Source organism: Parasteatoda tepidariorum, chromosome 9 (assembly GCF_043381705.1).
Source record: "Parasteatoda tepidariorum isolate YZ-2023 chromosome 9, CAS_Ptep_4.0, whole genome shotgun sequence".
Classification (NCBI taxonomy): Eukaryota; Metazoa; Arthropoda; class Arachnida; order Araneae; family Theridiidae; genus Parasteatoda; species Parasteatoda tepidariorum.
In genome coordinates this window covers 12,883,054-12,902,067 of record NC_092212.1, presented here as the reverse complement: position 1 = coordinate 12,902,067, position 19,014 = coordinate 12,883,054, and the positions used below count along the sequence as shown (strand labels likewise).

The window sequence follows — 19,014 nt, the reverse complement described above, 5'->3', positions numbered from 1 at the left end:
AATTATAACATATAAATACTTGGAAAATGTTAACTTTTTTTTGTAATCATGAATTGAAAATTAAAGTGTCAACATATTAACACATACCGTTCATTCACTGGGAAATCTATGCCCAGTAAAGGAACATGCCTGTTCCCTCACTGGTTAGAAGATCTTTTTCGTATTTTTAGCATACTTTTGATGCGGAACATCACTAAAGGTACAAGAAAATTAAAGTTTATCTTTTATTTTCATTAACTTAGAAAAAAAACCAGTAAAGGAACACTTGTTCCTTCAGTGGTTTTTCATCGTTTGGTGATCCAGTGAATAAACACCCCCTTATCTCAGTACTTTATTATGCTATGATGCTTAAAAAAAAAATTTAAAAAAACGTTACTTCAATAACTATATTTTGAACTGTAGGATCCACTTTGAACTGTAGGATAGAATTTCAGATTCTTAATTAAAAAAATAAAAGCAAAAAATATCGTTCAAATGATTAAATTCTCTTTTATTCACAACTCAAGAAGTATTTATGGGATCTCTCTAGTCCCATATCTCAAAAATAAACTCACCAACTTAATGCATAACAAAATTAAATGTGAAGAAAAGAATTCTGAAAAAATTATCAAACATCAGCGGTCACCATAGAAACACATGCAAAAACTACGCATATGCACTGTTTACTATTACTCTTGACCACAGTTGAAAAGTGTGATGACGTGCAAATAAGATGCGCATGCCATCAATCCCGGAACAAGACTCATTTTGCCTATGGGTAATAGAAACTTATTATTCGCTTCAAAAATATATTATATACACATATTACAATGGAGGGTATTTCCCGTTTCGGGATGTGTCACTGTCAACACCAATCGCCAAGGTGCAAAATAGATTTTAAATTTTGCAAATGTTTTTGAAAAAAAATTGCAGATATTGGACTGGAGTTGGCTACGAGTAACGTTTCCGTGATTTTTTTATTCTTTTTTTTTTTTTTNTTTTTTTTTTTTTTTTTTTTTTTTTTTTTTTTTTTTTTTTTTTTTAAGTATCTCGCTGTTTTTGCCAGGAAGTTGATACAGCTTGGCGTTTATCCTTCCACAAATCACGATACCCAGATCTCATCTATAAATGTATAGTATATTATTTAAAAAAAATATTTCCGATCTGTTTACTTCTGAAATGAAAAACAAGTGTATATTTTGTTATCTACCGCTACAAATTTGTACGAAATATTATATAATTTATAAAATTTATCTCTGTAATGAAGGAAATTATCTTTGTGTTTAGAGCTGCGTATATATTGAGGCGTGAACTAGTGTTTTTAAAAATACTAGTTTTACGCCAGAAATAGAAATAATAGAGTTTTAATTTCTCTAGTTGTGTTGCATCGAATACAAGGAAAGGAGAAAAGTATTAAACATGTTAATGTCTATCATGTATAAGATAAGAAGTAACGCCTATTTTATGGAGTAACAGCAATGGGCGTGAAGTTGTTCAGCTTACTCAGTTCAGTAATCACCTTCTGCGTCAGAAAGACTCCATACGTTTTTTTTTTATACATGGTGCCAGAGCCGGATTATACCTTTCGTAGGCCCTAGGCACAGCCGTTTTTGAGCCCTCCCCTCTTTTCAAAATATATGCTAAAATTTTCTTGCATATTTTTTTTTTACATTTTTATTAATATGGATTTTAATTTAAAAATTTGTTTATCGAACTTTATCTGCAATTCGACAGCATAATACAAGATTTCGTTGAATCCAAAAATCGCAAAAAAGTAATATCTTAGATCATAAGATTCTGCAAAATAATTTATCACCGAAAAATATTATATTTTTATTTGTATCTTCATAATTTTGTGCAAATTACACCTGTTGTTTTTAAAGCTAAATTATTTTTGTTAACAAATTTTTTTCTCCCAAGTTTTTCGTAGGCCCCTGAATTTTGTAGGCACGTGCCTAGTGTGCCTATAGGTTAATCCGGCCCTGCATGGTGCACATGAAACCAAATTCTATTTTAAAAGTTCTAGTGTTTTGATTTTATTGGGTACCTGGGTCGCGAAGCGACCCCTATCCCATTCATCTAGAATTTCATTCTAGTTTAACACTGTTTTGGTTGAGCATTGAGGTAACCAGGAAGTGGAGTTGCTTTTATGAATGTTTCAAGCACTTTGCTTGAATAACTAAAAAGGAATCAAGAAATAAAATGAGCAGCTTGCTCTATAGTTGTGTTTGTGATTTTAAAAGTAATTGAGAGAAAGTTATCATATATATTTGGGGATTGAATCTTTGGAGGTTAACAAGTAAATAAGAAAATTTTTAAAAAAATTTTGACATATATTTCTTATCACTTTCTTATTTTTACTAGAAATAGTATTAAATTGCTCGTTCGTAAACTAGTTTACCATCATACATAGTGGTCTGATCGGACTACGCATAAGAAACCGTGAGGAGGCTTTCAGTTATAGAAAGCGATATTTCAGTGCATGCCCTCACTGTTTTATGGGAACTGACATGACTCATAGAGATAAGATAATGACGTGGCTTACCATATGGATGGTGTTTTCTAGAATGCACTGAAAGGTCTCTACTTCCGACTTGCTGTTTCCGGTGTATTTTAAAGCCATTTGGATCACAATGTCATACCTGCCAAATTTTTCCCAGTGGTATTAAAATGGAATTAAAACTTCAATTTTAAGCAAACAAATACGTTGTATTTGAGAAAACTTAAGTTGACAACCATGATAGTAACGCATATTGATATATCTGCTAAATTTTTGTAAGAATAGTGGTGATCAAAATCTTTTAAAAATTAAAATTATAAAAGAAAAAATTGTATATATTTACTACACTTTAAATACGAAAATAAAATCTTCTGGAAAATCCGGAAGAGTTGGTAGGTATGATCCCGGTCTCGTGTAGATTGGTAGATACGCATACCTGCCAATTTTTAATATTTTCCATTAATAATTTTTCCCAGTGGTATTAAAATGAAATTAAAACTTCAATTTTAAGCAAACAAATACGTTGTATTTGAGAAAACTTAAGTTGACAACCATGACAGTAACGCATATTAATATATGTGCTTAATTTTTGTAAAAATAGTGGTGATCAAAATAATTTAAAAATTAAGTTTATAAATGAAAAAATAGTATACATTTACTACCACTTTAAATATGAAAATAAAATCTTTCAGAAAATCCGGAAGAGTTGGCAGGTATGCAATGTAAACTTTGTATTTTGAGACTCTCTTGAGTAGAATTTCTTACATAAATGTATTTGATACTTGATTTAATATTTGTCATTTACAAAAGAATCGTTTAAAACACTTTTTACCTTCTCAACAATATACCAACTTAGAAATTTAAACGTAAATGAAAATTTGTTAAATGAACTTAATCTTGCTGCTCAAACAATAGGCTAATCAGAGCCGGATTATACCTTTCGTAGGCCCTAGGCATAGCCGTTTTTGGGCCCCCATTTACTAAAATTTNCACATTTGAAATGGGTTTAACACATTTTTATTAATATGGATTTTAATTTACAAATTTGTTTATCGAACTTTATCTGCAATACCGACATACTGCCGATATTGCAGCTGATATCGATAATACCATTATGATTAGTTCGATCAATAACTATGCAAACACTTCACGTCAACACTACAACAACAAACCAGCAAAGAAAACAGTGAAATTGATAGTGAGATTAATTACAAGAAATATTTATACTACAAATAGCTTCATAGTTTTGATGACTATGATAACTAAGTGAAGGAAATTAACATTGTCAAAAGTAAATCTCTTGAAATTATTTATAAATAAATTTGCAAGGTAAATTAAAGATAAACTTGTGAATAATTTTCCTAACGTTCACATTGCATTAAGAATATATTTGTCGATTCTTGGATCAAATGCAGAAGGAGAAAGATCTTTCTCCAGATTAAAATTGATAAAAAATTATTTGCGTTCAACAATGAATCAAGATCGTTTGGCATCGCTCGCACTTATGTCTATTGAATACGACATTTTGCGTAGTTTGGAATTCGACAGCATAATACAAGATTTCGTTGAATCCAAAAATCGCAAAAAAGTAATATATTAGATCATAAGATTCTGCAAAATAATTTATTACCGAAAAATATTATATTTTTATTTGTATCTTCATAATTTTGTGCAAAATACTCTTGTTGTTTTTAAAGCTAAATTATTTTTGTCAGCAAATTTCTTTCTCCCAAGTTTTTCGTAGGCCCCTGAATTTCATAGGCCCTAGGCACGTTCCTAGTGTGCCTATAGGTTAATCCGGCTAACACTAACGTATAGGCTGAGGCTAACACTAACGTATGATGGTGCACTGCTTGCATGAAGAACAAACAATAATAATCAAGTAAAAAAGGGGTCATATCCGGCCGGCGAAACGACGAGTTCTTCCTAAATCTAGAGACCATGTCACCTTTTTTTGTAAGAATATATCCAAAAATAAATAAAATATAAATTTTCTTTTCAAACTCTCCAGAATTACTTTATACTTTCAATTCCTTATGAAATACAGCAGACATGAGCTCAGAAGTCACATAATTAATATGTTTTATTGAAAGCAAAATTACCTGTCTAAAAACATCACCTCGCTGAATAAGCTGTAGTAAGCAGTTGCAAACTTTCTAATCTGGAAGTCGAGCAGCTCAAGAACTCGAGATTGTTTTTTTGTTGACATCCAAAACAACATCCACACCTCAACAAAATGGTTTATCTAAATGGATAGTTGACAGTGTGAAGCTGAGCACGGATGGCGCTTGGAGTTAATATTGGTCATAAGAGTTCCGGATGACTACGGCCGAATGGTTCTTATGTCTAAGTTTGAAAAAACGCACCACCAAATATTATTATATTTGTTGTGTCTACAATGTAACTCGTTGTTTCAATTTAAATTTCAATGAAACAAACAACAAATGAATACGGAAATCTCCGCAAGCAGCATGCTAGAATGCTATACAGAAAATAACCAATAGCGATATTATTCACTAATATAGCCAAACAAGAAATAATACTCAAAACATGTTAAAAACCTTACCATTTAGTTATGTTGTGATATTAATTTACAACTTATTATTAGTTTAATATAAAATTTATATTAAGTTGTAATCTTAATTTAATAATTAAATTTGTTTAAGGATCACAACGTATTAAAATCATACCTGCTAACTTTTACGCATTTGGCGTAAAATTTTATTTCTATATTTAAAGTGGTAGTGAAATGTAAGCTTTCAAAAAAGAACATTCTTGAACATTTTTTAAGTTCTTAATTTTTATTAAAAAAAAATTGCATTCAGTGTTTTTGTACCGCCATAACTCATCTTTTTTAAGCCACAAATAAAATGCAATATAACAAAATACAATAACAAAATCCAGTTTTCCATAACAAAGTACAATATAATAACTCGAAGTAATGTTTTATAATTGTAACTCTCATTTCATTGATTTAGTGAAGAAAAACGGAAAGTTTATCCTAAAGTTTAATACAGTGTACTCCCGATTACCCGGGTTAATCACCGGGACAGGTCACACGGACAATCGAAAAACACGGATAATCCGAAAACTCCTTTTATTAAAGAAAAATTCAATATCAGTACAAAAAATATAAAAATTACTGACATTTGCATGCATAACANGATTCAAATTCAGTGCCTGCCATTAGAAAAAAAAAAGTTAAACGATTAAAAAATAAAGTTAAACGATGTTTCAGTCGCGAATGCTCATTTCTCTTCTCTCTAGGGCTAATACAATAGACCGAAGAAAGAAGTCTCCTTTTCTCCCACCGAAACCAGTCCTAAAGAGGGACCCCGCACCCCTACTTGAAATAATCATACCTCGTTACCATAGTCACCGACACCCCTCCAGATGAATGTCTTTCAGAGTACCTATCGTAGACAAACAGTACTGCGTATGTTTCTGTCTAAAATTGTAACTTAAATTCCATTATACTACCACTGCGGAAAATCATCTCTGAAAGAATCAAAAGTTGACAGGTATGTAGAATTCATAAATTGCGGAAAACTCTTATGCATAGTAAAAGTTCACTTAAATTTGAACCAAACTTACAATAATATAATTTCCTTGAGTATTAAGCCTGATCACGCATCGTTTCGTAAACATAACATAAGCGGAAGGATACACCGGAAGTTTTCTAAATTTTTTCCGGTTTTAGGAAACTTTGTATTGTTTACATTCAGTTAACCATTCATATTGGCATGAAGTTAAAGAAAAGCAAGAAAAAGATGCCAATTTGTTGCACTGTGGAATAAAATCTACAGTTCTTTTTATTTTTCAAAAAAGAACATTCTTGGACATTTTTTAAGTTCTTAATTTTTATTTAAAAAAAATTGTATTCAGTGTTTTTGTACCGCCATAACTCATCTTTTTTAAGCCACAAATAAAATGCAATATAACAAAATACAATAACAAAATCCAGTTTTCCATAACAAAGTACAATATAATGACTCGAAGTAATGTTTTATAATTATAACTCTCATTCCATTGATTTAGTGAAGTAAAACGGAAAGTTTATCTTAAAGTTTAATATTTACTTATCAGGGGTTTAATAAATTTTTACTAACCGATTATTGTCATTAAAAAAATGCTTTTTGAAAATGATGATTTAAATCGAGAAATATATATATTTTGTTGCTATAAATAACAAATGAGTCTTGTTAGCGTCATTTAATATAACAATGAGAGAAGTTTTAATTTGAATATATGCCTTTCTTAATGTTTTTTTGATTCCTGAAAAAAAAAATGTTCTGGGGTGTTTAGTAGTATGCTAAAACAATCTGCTACATTAAATTTTTTTAAAGGTAAATCAGCGATGCAAGTTTTTAAATTCTTAAAATATGGTACAAGTTGGAGATTACGCGAAATTAAAATTATTAAAATAAAGCAAGAAAAAATATCATTGTTTATTTTAATACATTCCTAAGTATAGAATCTTAAGAATCATAGAATACCAAAATATAATAAAATGAAAATGGAAAAGGAACTCATAAAAAAGAATGGTTCTGAGGGTATGAATATTTGTTTTATTTGAAAATTAGTCATTTAAGAATTCATGCATTTAAAACAAAGCTTTTTGTTTTTCAGAAAATGGCGCTACACGTTAATATGGAGAAATCAACAGTTTTGAGAAAATTTTAATTTTTTGTGTCCAAATTCTGTAATATTTGAAAACTTGCAACATTTATGCATTATCTGGGCTCATAAAAAAATGTAAAAAAATTATGATGAGGCATTGGATTTGATAATTTTCATCTAGGTGGAAAAAATGTCGCCAAATCGGCAATTTTTAAAAAAATGTTGATAACCTTTAAAATATTTTAGTTTTTGACTGTTCTGAAGCCCAGATAACTGTTTACAGCAAGATAACATGCATAGCTTAAAATTGTGTTCTTTTCTTTATAAATATTTTTCAATAAGTTATGTTGATTGTTATGATTGAATAATTAAATAAATAAAGACGGGAATTGAGTTCTTACTTCGTACATCCGTGCAAGTGAAGTGGATGCAATCAGGACAATGTTTGAGTTAAATTAAGTTGTGCGAAAATAAATACTCGTGAATTGTAATAACCTAATTTATAAAAGAAAATATATCTAAAAGATAAACTTACGGGAGCAATCCTGTCGAAAATTGTAAGTGTCATATAAAATTTACTTATTTTGCATTCATTTCGCTGTTACTCTTTCAAGAAGTAGGCTTAACTATCCTAATTCTACATGTTTTCCCTTTCAATTCGCTACCATTTTATCAAAACTCTTGCAGAAAGCGGAGCAGTTGGCATCCTTGTAAAGTTAAATCTTTGCAAAGTTTACCGCTGGTCCATAGAGAGTCACGCAAACCCGAAAGAAGTGTTTCACATTTAAAAAAATTTATATAATTTAACCCTTTCGCTCCGACTGTCACAAATCTTATGCTTATGTAAGATGATTATCTAAGTATCGACCCCGAAGGGTCCCTAACTCATTCATCTGAGTGAGTTGCTCAGAAATTTCGGAGCTGGACACCGAGAGGAGAGATGTAAAAGTCCATAAGTGTAGTAGTCTTGAGTGGGATGAAGGGCTCTTTCCCTGTTTGAAGAATACCTCTTCATTCTGCAATAGTTCTTTCACAATGGATACTAGGCGATGAGCTGCAGATTTCGTACACTAGTACGGCTTCAAGTCCTTCTGCTGGGGCAGTTGCAGCATTTTGGTGAAGACTCTCTGTCCTTTTGATACTTGAAGGAGCGGTGACTTTCCGCACACTTTAGGCATCTGGGAGGAGCAGAACATGTCCGTTGTGCATGGCCGAAGCCCTGGCATCTGTAGCATTGCTGCGGTCTCCGACCGCCGCGGAAACGTTCCACGTTGACCGGGTACAGCTGAATCAAACTGAGGGTGAGAACTTGAAGGTGATTGGTCGTCTCTCTAATGACTGCAAGGAAAAGTGGTAGGGGCCTATAGGCGCCACCCTCTCTCTTTTTGAACTGGATGATTTTGACCACTTTTAAGTCCAATTTCTCTATTTCTAGAGGAATAAAATCAGTGTTGAAATCCGTTGGTAGTTCTCGGATAAGAGCTTTGTAATTTCTATCAGGATTAGCCATAGTATCAGCAGTGGGAGGCTGGGGGGGCATCACTGGAGTTCTTATCCTCTGATGGTGGTGTAGGCACTGGAATCGTAGAGGAAGCAGGAGAAGTGATCTTTTTCTTTCTCTTCTTCTCAGGTCTATTTGAGTCTGCATTTAACTTAGTTACGACTTCAGAGGCTTGCGCTTCTTCCATCGGTTCGGCTATCTGCTCAATCGCTGTTGTTTCGGGCTCTGAGGTAGAAGTCTCGTCTGACTGCTGTGATGGCTGCTCGGGTGTATCATCAGTGGCCGGCGTTTCCTCAGTTGTCGGGGGAGCATCTAATGAGTCCTTGGATGTCTCGGTGGCTTGGGCCGTCCTATTAGCGGTAGCATCATTGAGCGCTTTAAGGACGCGAATCATGTTCAAGGCACCTTCCTTGAGAGCTGTTGAGTTATAGTCATCATCGGGAGTTGGCTTGCGACCGGGTTGGAAAACCTTCCCTCCTCGGCGAAGTCTCTCGGCAGACATAGTAGCTAGAGCTTGGCTCCCTGAGTCGATGATAATAACTGTCACAAATACTTGGTGCTTGGTATTTGTGGGATCTCAGTATTTGGCCCGAAGGGCCACCAACTGATTCATCATATTCTGTTCGGTCGTAAAACTAGTAGTCTTGTACCTATAAGAAATGGGATAAAAAAAAAGAAATTCACAGCAGTGGGCTGTGACGTCAGGATAGAAAAAATCCTGGGAGAAAAGAATCTTTCATCAGTTTTGGGACTCTGGGAGTAAGGAACGTAGAAGCTTAAGAAGCTCTTCGTCCTTCAAAAGTTCCTTCATCTCCTTGAAGAGCTGTAAAAATCTGGTGGCTTTGTCGGTAGCTTTCACGGGATGGGAGTTCCTTGGTTGCGGCACTTTCCTGGGTCTTGCACCGCAGCCCGAAAAACAGGCCGGGTGCTCACCATCACAGTTTATGCATTTGGCAGGTGTGGATCTGGGTTTCGTACACATATACGAGAAGTGCGCTTCAGCACATTTCATGCAGGCTGGTTCGGTGGCTTGGCAGTTGCGCTGGGATTGTCCGTATTTCTGGCATTTGAAACATTGTGTTTGGAATCGTCCTCCTCTGAATCTTTCAACTGTAACATTTTTCTCCAACATGGAACTAATGTTGAAGATTTTTCTGCTGGTGGGCGTGTCAGTTTGGATGATGAGGAAAAGTGGGAGGGGCCTAAGCTCCTGCCCACTTCTTCTTCTAAGCTGGATAATTTTCTCAGGCTGAAGTCCAAATTCGATGAGATATCTTTCTAAGACTGGGATATCTGTGTCTGCTTGTAATCCTCTGATGAGGGTTTTCAGCTTTTTGTTGGGGGGAGTGTCCATAGTTGTGGTGGGCGTGGCTTCAACCGAAGCGGAATTCTCCTCGGGGTCTGCCGGAACTGGATCCGCTGGGATGGCGGGAGCTAGGTCTTGATCTACCGGCACCTTTTCCGATGCGGTAGGAGTCGTGATTTCCGGCTGGGCAGAAGATTCTGAAGAAGAGCAGTCTTGGTTCGGGGTAGTCATGGAGTCTTTAGCATCATTGTCAGTCTTTTTCTTCTTCTTTTTCCTCTTTCTAGGCGGTTCACTCGGGGGGTCCGGTTGGGGTTCCGTGATAGAGACCGGGGTCTCTTCTAGTTCCATTTTCTGTACAGACTCTGGTGTTTCAGATGATTCGGCTATGGCAGGAACTGAGGCATTACAGTCGGAAATTTGTGCTGGTTCGGGAATCTGTTCAACTAAGCTGTTTGAGATGTCTACTTGTTCAGAAATTTGTCGCTCTTTATCCTCTATTACTTTAGTTGAGGCCTCGAATAGAATACCAAAGTACATCTGTCTTTTTCTATCAGTATCATCTTTGTGCTGACGAGCTAAATCTCTAATTCTTTTATACATATCCAAATCGAGTTGTCTATTTTCAAGACTCATAATTTGAGCCTTGACGGCGAAGTAAGTTATTCCAGGAAAATAATGTGATGGAATTCCACAGTTTTCTATGATAATATCAACAGCACTAGTGTCGATACAATACCAGGGTAACCATGCGTATCAACCAGGGTAAAAAGATGAAACTGGTAATCAAAGTAATTCTTTAGCAGTTTATTTGTGGGCGGAGTTATAATTGTTTGATTTATTTAATTCACCATTACTTTGTTCAAAATAAAATTATTTAGTTATACTTTGAACTAATATTGATTATATGCCAGACTCAGAGTATAAACCTGCGTCGATCAAAGCTTCTGCTGCATTGATTATATATACGATTAAGCTAACAATAATTAGCAACGACTACATTTAAGTTACCGTTTTTTATTTAATTACAACTTGATTCTGATTTTGTACGAATGCTTTTCTGAATCAACCGTCCCCAAGGGTTTAATGTTTCTTGGGTGACCTGGTGCCATTTGATCCACGGTGCAGTACCAGACAGCTGCACAGAGGTTAAGCATCGCTGCAGTACATGGTCTTTCCAAGGTAATTTTTGGTTGATGTTAGGAAATAATAACTATGGGGATGGTCTTGTCGAAGAGCACAAGTTAGCCCAGAGGCATGGTGTGACTCATGGTCATTTACCAGGAATTTACAGAATAAATTTTAAATTTCTCACAAGCGGTTACTCGTAAAATGCCAAAACTTTGCAATTATTCTGTCATAAAACAAGTTTATATTTTGTAATCTCAACCATCGCATACTGTACTGGCATTTGCCGGTAAATGGCTAAAATATGATAAACACAGTATAAATATATATAAAGTAATAGCCAAATATCAAATTTTCGAGAATCTTCACCAAATGCAAATCTTAAAAATTTTTATGATTATTTTTTCCCCATAGAAAACTATTTTACTGTAGTTTGTTTCAGGAGCATATTATTTTTACTCAATTCTAATTCTTTATGAGGCGCATTCACCGAAATTTTCAGTTGAAGAAGTAGAAAAAAATTCATCAAAATAAAAATTTTTTAAAAATTTCATATAAATATTTTTTAAAAAAAGCGAGTAAACAAAATAACGATAAACAAATTTTCAGCGTGTATTGATACATTTTTATTTGGTTGTAGTGAAAAAAAGCTTATATTTTTTTTTATCTACAACTTTAAATTTGTATAAAATATTACATGATGTAATGAAATATATCGATTCGCCCTCCCCAGCATGGAAAATCCTGATCAAATGTCAAATTAAGAAACTTAACACATGCCAATATAAAACCCTACGGTCATAACAGGTACGCCCTACACCCTGGTATGAAAGTAACAAAACAATTCACCGAGAAATAGACCCCCTAGATAATTATTTAAATCGTCTAAATGCATCCTTCTTTAAAGATGCAGAAAATTACACTACTTGTAATTTCAATAAAACATTCGATTTCGATATAATTAACGATAATGCGAAGTTTAGCCCAGCAACCGCCTTCTTCATAAGCGACGGTATACTGTCGAAACATTTTAATTAATCTAATTTAATATACTCAAGAAGAACTGTATCACTCTGCACCTAATAAGAGGCGAGGGAGTGATGCAGGGACTCAAGAGTTGCGCCCGCTACTCGATCGTGATTGCACGATGTATTGCTGGCTCTAAAAAGGGCCTTTCTCATTTCAAATCTGTTTCACTCTTCGTGTATCTATGTATTTTTTCGTAACTTGTATATATTTATCAGTATTATAATCATGCTCTATCATATATTCTTGTATATTTCGAATTTTTAGTATTTTGTATTATAGTATTTAACCCAGACTGCGATTTTTTCTTACGCCTATTATTTTTCGGTTAAATAATGTTTCATTTATATATCTCACGCTTGCGTTAACATCTAACCCCCTTTCCTCCCTTATTGTTTTTCAACATATTCGATGGAAAACTAGATAGCCCTACGGGCTAGGAGCTTTGAAAAAATTAGCTTAAATCTCTAAATCGGTATTTCTATTCAATTTCACAGAGTTATATATGAATCTATTTCGTAAGGCATTTGCTAAGTATTTTTAAAATTCTGGCATATGCCGGAAAATGGCTATAAAATAGAAAAACACAGTATATATATTAAAATTATTAGCCAAATATCAGATTTTCCAAAGTCTTCGCCAAATATAAATCTGAGCAATTTTTTAGGACTATTTCATTTTACAGTAGTTTGTTTCAGATCCACATTATTTTTACACAATTTTAATTGTTTATGAGGCGATTCTCCCGAAAATTACTGTAATTTAAACTTAAAATAAAATATCTTTGTATTTGTTATAATTTTTAATTGAATTAAATGAAATGAACAAAATTATACTACTTACAGTTTTTTGCGAATGTACCTGAAAAATCTCGAGAAAATTCTCGCCATAATCAATTAAATTTAATCGCAAAAGAGCAGTTGAAAATATATTGCCCAACTCACTCAAAAGCTTTTTAGAAAGTGAATTCTTTTTGTTACGTGACTTTATATATTTCTTGCATTGTTTAATTTCTTTAAATTTTTATTCATTGTTAAGTGTTTGAAGCAACAAAGAAAATTTGATTGTTTGGATGCTTTTGAAACATACTCACAAACTACTCTGTTGAACTTGAAAAGAAATTGTAACAATAAACACACAATTAGAATTTTTTTTTCGAAATATATTTCTCCTTACAAAAAATACTATAGTGCATACACTATATTAAAAAAAATAAGAAGAAATTTTAGAAAATACATATTAAACATTAGAAAATACTTAATTATTCATTATTAGTCTCATATCACAGTACCCTTAGGACTATTTATAAAAATAAAAGTGCGACAAATAAATTTTGGTTGCTTTACATGCAAATTTCATTTAAAATCAATAATAAATTTACAAATATCAGTATTATTGTTCAAATTTTAAAAAAATTGAAAAAAAAACTCGATTAGTTTTTATTTTTGAATATTTTTTAAAAATCACTATGCATAATGATAATAAAGAACACATCTAGAAACCTGAGCATTCCATTCCTATTATGAAACATTAGAACATTTTGTGTTGACTTGAGTGCAAGACCGAAGAAAAAATGTCGAAGACTATGATATAACATGTTGTAAACATTTTATAACTTTTTGAACGTTTATTCAGTCTACTTATGTATTTTATGCTGATTTTCAAAAAGGAGATCACTTTAAAGTTTTAAATTTAATAGAAATAAATCCGTAGGTATTCAAATGACAAGTAAACACCAACAAACCATCGTTGTGAGAAAGACTTCAGTTTACTTATTCAGTTTTAGCTATGACTCAATCTTAATAGCTCGAGGGCAATCAAGGCTCAATCTTAATAGCTTCAAATATGCTAATCAATTAATATAGATGATATTTTAAGTTACGAAATCAGACACAAAAACGTATACTTTTTCTGAGTAACATACTTTCTGTTTTCTGCGCATTCTGATTTCAGACTTACAAAATGAGATCCAGACACTCACAATTTGGAAAATAGAGTCCCGAGAGCTTGGTCAGGAGAGTGGTCAAAGATTTGAACGACTTCATGTTAGTTTCGCCGTTTTAAAGAAGTCGTATTTTTAAAATTCTATTTCTGAGGAACTAATTGATTTTCAATTCCGGCTCTTCGAATATGAAATTAACGATCGGTGTGGCATGCTGTATCAGAAAAACTACTTACATTGGGAGAAACGTACTCAGATTTAACAGAGCATCATATATACTAATATCCAGCGCATGCGCATAAGAAACAAAGTGATTGTCAGGAGGTACGTCACTTGTAAACTGGTGGTTTGCCAACTTTACAAGTATGATTGGGTACGCTGCCACTCGCACAGTCATTTTATTATTTCTTTCCTTCTCGAAAAGTGTAAACAGATTTTATCAACAAGAATGATATTAATTTATTCTTAAAGGTCTATCTTTATTAATAGTTCATTACCTCTATCATTAGTGTAAAATGCAGAACAAACCTATTATAAATTTAAAAAAGAAATTTTTTTATCCCCCACCCTCAGTAGTAGTTGGGAGAAAAGGAGGGTGAAAACCAGTTTCAAGAACTTCTGCTGTTTGCCCCTAAATGTTGTTTTTTCCTTTATACACAGTGACCACACAAAACCTTAGATGACTGATTTACATTACGTCTACGGAAGCTAGCATTCTTCCCCTAAGCATATTTTTTTGGTTAATTAGTGGCCGTTTTCTCTTGCGGCACCGCTGAGATAGAAGGGCATAAGCAAGTTCATTTTCCGTAGTGACAAATGTCTGAACAATGATGGCAACTATGTAGAAAAGTTGTTTCCGAAGTGCATTTTCTCTCAAAAATTAATTTTGGTATGAAAAAGCATTCTTATGTGAGGGTTTCCAAAGCGGTACTTATTTTCCAGACAAGTCTTGTAAGTACTTATCTAATCGTTCGTATCTAATACGTATTAAATTCCAGACGCTGAACTGAATGAGATCAAAGAAAATCGATGGGACTAATAATTTAGAAGTTATGAGCGTAAATATAAATAAAATTATGTAATTTTCCCCTTATTGTCTTAACTTAAAACTTCGAAGTTAAGTTCTACTGACTTACTTCTCATTTTCTTAAATTTAACGTAAAGAATTACACAAGAAACAATGCTTCATTGGTCTTGAAAAAGCAGTGGAAGACGCTTATAAAATAAAAGCATAAAAATTACACTTTTTAATAAATGAAATCTTAACAACTCTTATAACTTCTAAAATATTAGTCCTACACACTTGGGTTTGGATCTCATTCAGTTAAGAGTAAAAATACATAGGATCCAATACTTCGCTGGACAATATAGCAATGCAGATGTTTACATTGGTATAAATACAAAACTTTGAATTTTTATGCATAAAAGCTTTAATAACTTCCTAATTATTGGTTCTTTTGATTTGATTTCATTCGATTCAGCATAAAAACATATTTTGAATATAATAACTAACTTTCTAGAAAGGAATTTCAGACGAGAATATAGTTATCATCAAAAATACTACTTTTTTTTATATTTCCTACTGCCACCAGAGTTCGCACGATCTATAAAAAACTTACAATGGTATTCCTAGTTTTTGATTTTGATCCAGTTTAGCTTTCGAAATACAAATAAAAATTCCTTTTTTTTACTAAATGTTGTAGTAGTTCATTTACGTCGCACTAGATCCCATACAGCAAATTTCGTCCTAAAGACATCCCAAAACATTCCGAACACTCCTGGAACAGTCATATCCGTAAAGTGTCAGAAGAAAGAATTTCGTAGGATGTCACAAATAGACAGCAATATGACAGGCCTTTCAAAGGAGTGTTTTAGGAGTCTTGTAGGATCATCGTTCAGCGCATGCGTGTNTCGAACAGTTTACGGTAGAACAGTTTAACGAGGACCAATACCGCACACCCTCGATCCCTACGCAGACTGATCCAAGTGGTCTCCCACCCCACCCGCACACTGACAGCAGCCAGTGATGCTTGACTTCGGTGATCTGTTGGGAACCATGTCTTAACGATCAGTCCACTGCGGGACTTTTTTTACTAAATATTTTCATTATCTAAAAGTATGAAGTATAATAAGATATGAAATACTCCACTCTATTTTCAGATTGCAGTCAATCCTAGGATTTCCTCACCGTAAGACCGCCTCTCTCAGAGCAGTATCACTCACAAATTCTAACTTTGACCTTAAAAAAATGACCGAACGTACCCTACGAATTATCTGCAGTTTGAGAGAAAGCAAGATGAACTCTAAAAGAGAAATACATTGTTGGATCTGTTATCAGAACGGATCTGTTATCATGTTGGATCTGTTATCATGTTCGTAAAAACAAGGGTGGTGAAGGTAACTCTCCACAGCAACAGAGAAACTAATTGGCGGTCATGCAGAAGTTATGAAGTCAAAGTTTGTCGTATTTCTTCATTTCTCTTTACCAGACTGGCTGTATTAATCAATCGTTGAAAGAGAGCGCAGTCAAGGTGTGAAATTTGATTGGTTGAAGAAAAGTCCAATTAATACAGTTGTTACAAGGCGGAAAGATTATTATTGTAGAAGAAATAAGCAGCTGGAAGCTTCAATACCAGCTACCTCCCCCCATGTTTATTGTCTGACTGAAATGTTAATTTCTGATTAAAAAAATTTTTTTTTTCTTCAAGTACATACAGTTTAGTGTCTGTTTTGATATGTTAACCACGTTTTCACAATTTCTTAAAAGAAAAATCTGTGTCTTTCCTTGTGTTAATAATATTTGAGCTACCAATTTATTACTATTTTACTCATCTATAATGTCATCCACTATCAGTTCAGGGTCTGAGAGAAGTCTGTTTCTTGGCCCCAGGATTCCTAATCATACAAAATCCTTAAATCGTTTATTACAGAATATTAACAGAAACATCTTCCGCCAGCTTCTAAAATTAGCTGTGCAAGATTTTGAAGGAAAACAAGTTAATCCGCAGAGGTATCTTGCTATTAAAGATGCAAGCGATGATAATTGTGAAATCGATGTCATTTATGGAGCTCTGCTTTATCTATTGAAATGTGCATTGAGCTTTCCCGGAGGAACTTTAAAACCTGATATTTTTAAAGAAGACCTTCGAGAATTAAAAATTACTGACGATTATATTGAGGATCTTTCGAATGTTGTTTATGGTTCCAGGTGTTCGGCTAACGTCGATGATTCTAAATGCATAATTCCACGTTTCTCTAAGCTTGAAATTTTAAGATGGAGAGTTGATGTTGCCATATCGACAAGTTCCTTAAGCAGAGTTCTTGAACCAACTCTAATAATGGAGTTGAAGCTAATCAATGGACAGAAAGAAATATTTGAAGTAACTCCATCTCAATTTCATAGATTAAGATTTGCTGTTGCTGCCTTACTGAAGGAGATAGAATGTTTAGAAATGAGAAATGTGTTGAAGTCTTGACTTACTGATTAAAATACTTTAATGAATGTATTGCCATATGCAAAACTACTTTTATAATTTTCTTGCCTAGGTTAATTTCAATTGATTGATTTTACATGTTAATCACATTGTAATCCTTTATACATCTATTACATTGTAATATTGTTTTTATCATATTTTTGAATAATGTTATGAGATATTTCCATATTGATATCCGTTGTCGACAAGACACTAAGGAATTTCAAACTTTAAAAATAAATAGGTTGAGGTTCGCCAAGGGGAGGCGATAAGTATATCCTTTAAGTTGGTTCTCTTCTAGGATATTCTTTTTTGTTCCTCACATTATGTTATCGGAAAGTCACCGAGACTTGCCGATTATTTTGTCATAGATACCGAAACAGGAACCTTATAAATGTTATTAACTCAGCACTTTGTTGCAAAATTAGTAAGCTCCCTAAAAAGTTATTGAATCAAATTTTTTTGTAATTGGTTTAAAATTAATCCATAAATAAAATAACAAAAATTAATGGTGACATTTCTTTTTAAACTATATATACTCTAACCTATTGCTTATTCTTTTAATGCCGAAAGGGCATTTTCAAATTATTAATATTCCATTGTAATTTTATTATTAAAAATTAGATGTTATTAACTCGATATTTTGCTACAAAATATGTTAGTTATACCCTGATTTTGAACCTAATTTTTAAAAGTGGATATAAAATTAATCAATGGATATAAAGAAATATCTCAATTTTTTTCTGTTTCAAATAATAGATCTTCTAATCCAATGTTTCTCGTTTTGTTATGGCTAAAACTCTAAACATACTTTTTTATTTTTGTTGAAATTGTTTATATACTTTTTGTTTAAACCAATCTAAGATTTTAATAAATATATATTAATTTTGAGGTCAACCCTGTATGACTGAAGTTTTTTGATTAATTTTTTTTATGCATCAATATCAATTTATAAAAAAAAAGCTTGCTATTTGTTGTTTTCTTTTTGTTTTCCATTTATGGTAATGAATATACCAATCAATTAATCACTAAAATTTGCAAAGATTTTTTTGTTCCAAGAAAAAATGACTTTTATATTCTTAAATTGCGATAAACATATATATTTTTTTTTTCCTTACTAAGAAAAAGTTAAATAAAATATATGTCTCAATGGTACTTACGAAACTTTGTAAGTAAAAGATTGTTATATTCTATATTTAATTGAATTAAAAGTTTAAAGAAAAAAAAGTAAATAGGATATTTTTTTTTAAAAAAATCTTATAATCAATTGTTTAACATCGGCGAATCAGATTTGATATTATTAACTTGAATTCAAAACTGGCACATTTTGAGAGATTAATGGGATGTTCTGTAAATAGAAATTGATAATTTAAAAAATATATATATAGGAAAGACACTCATAAAAGTTACATAAATAAACTCTCTGGAGAGAATCTTTTTGAAAAGTGAAAGAAGTTAGCACTAACGAATTTTTTTTAAAACCAAATTACATAACTAATGAACCTATTACTAAGGCTATAGTAAGTATACTTACTACCAATT

The 19,014-nt window shown here is 32.7% G+C and overlaps 1 protein-coding gene across 1 annotated transcript; it reads left to right on the top strand.

Annotated features, from left to right (window-relative positions):
* Nucleotides 1-16,623: 16,623 nt before the first annotated feature.
* On the top strand, nucleotides 16,624-18,369 carry LOC107452417 (Like Sm protein 4). Its single transcript, XM_016068891.3, has one exon. The coding sequence runs from the start codon at nucleotides 16,837-16,839 to the stop codon at nucleotides 17,473-17,475; it is 639 nt and encodes a 212-aa protein (XP_015924377.1). The 5' UTR covers nucleotides 16,624-16,836; the 3' UTR covers nucleotides 17,476-18,369.
* The last annotated feature ends 645 nt before the right edge of the window (nucleotides 18,370-19,014 follow it).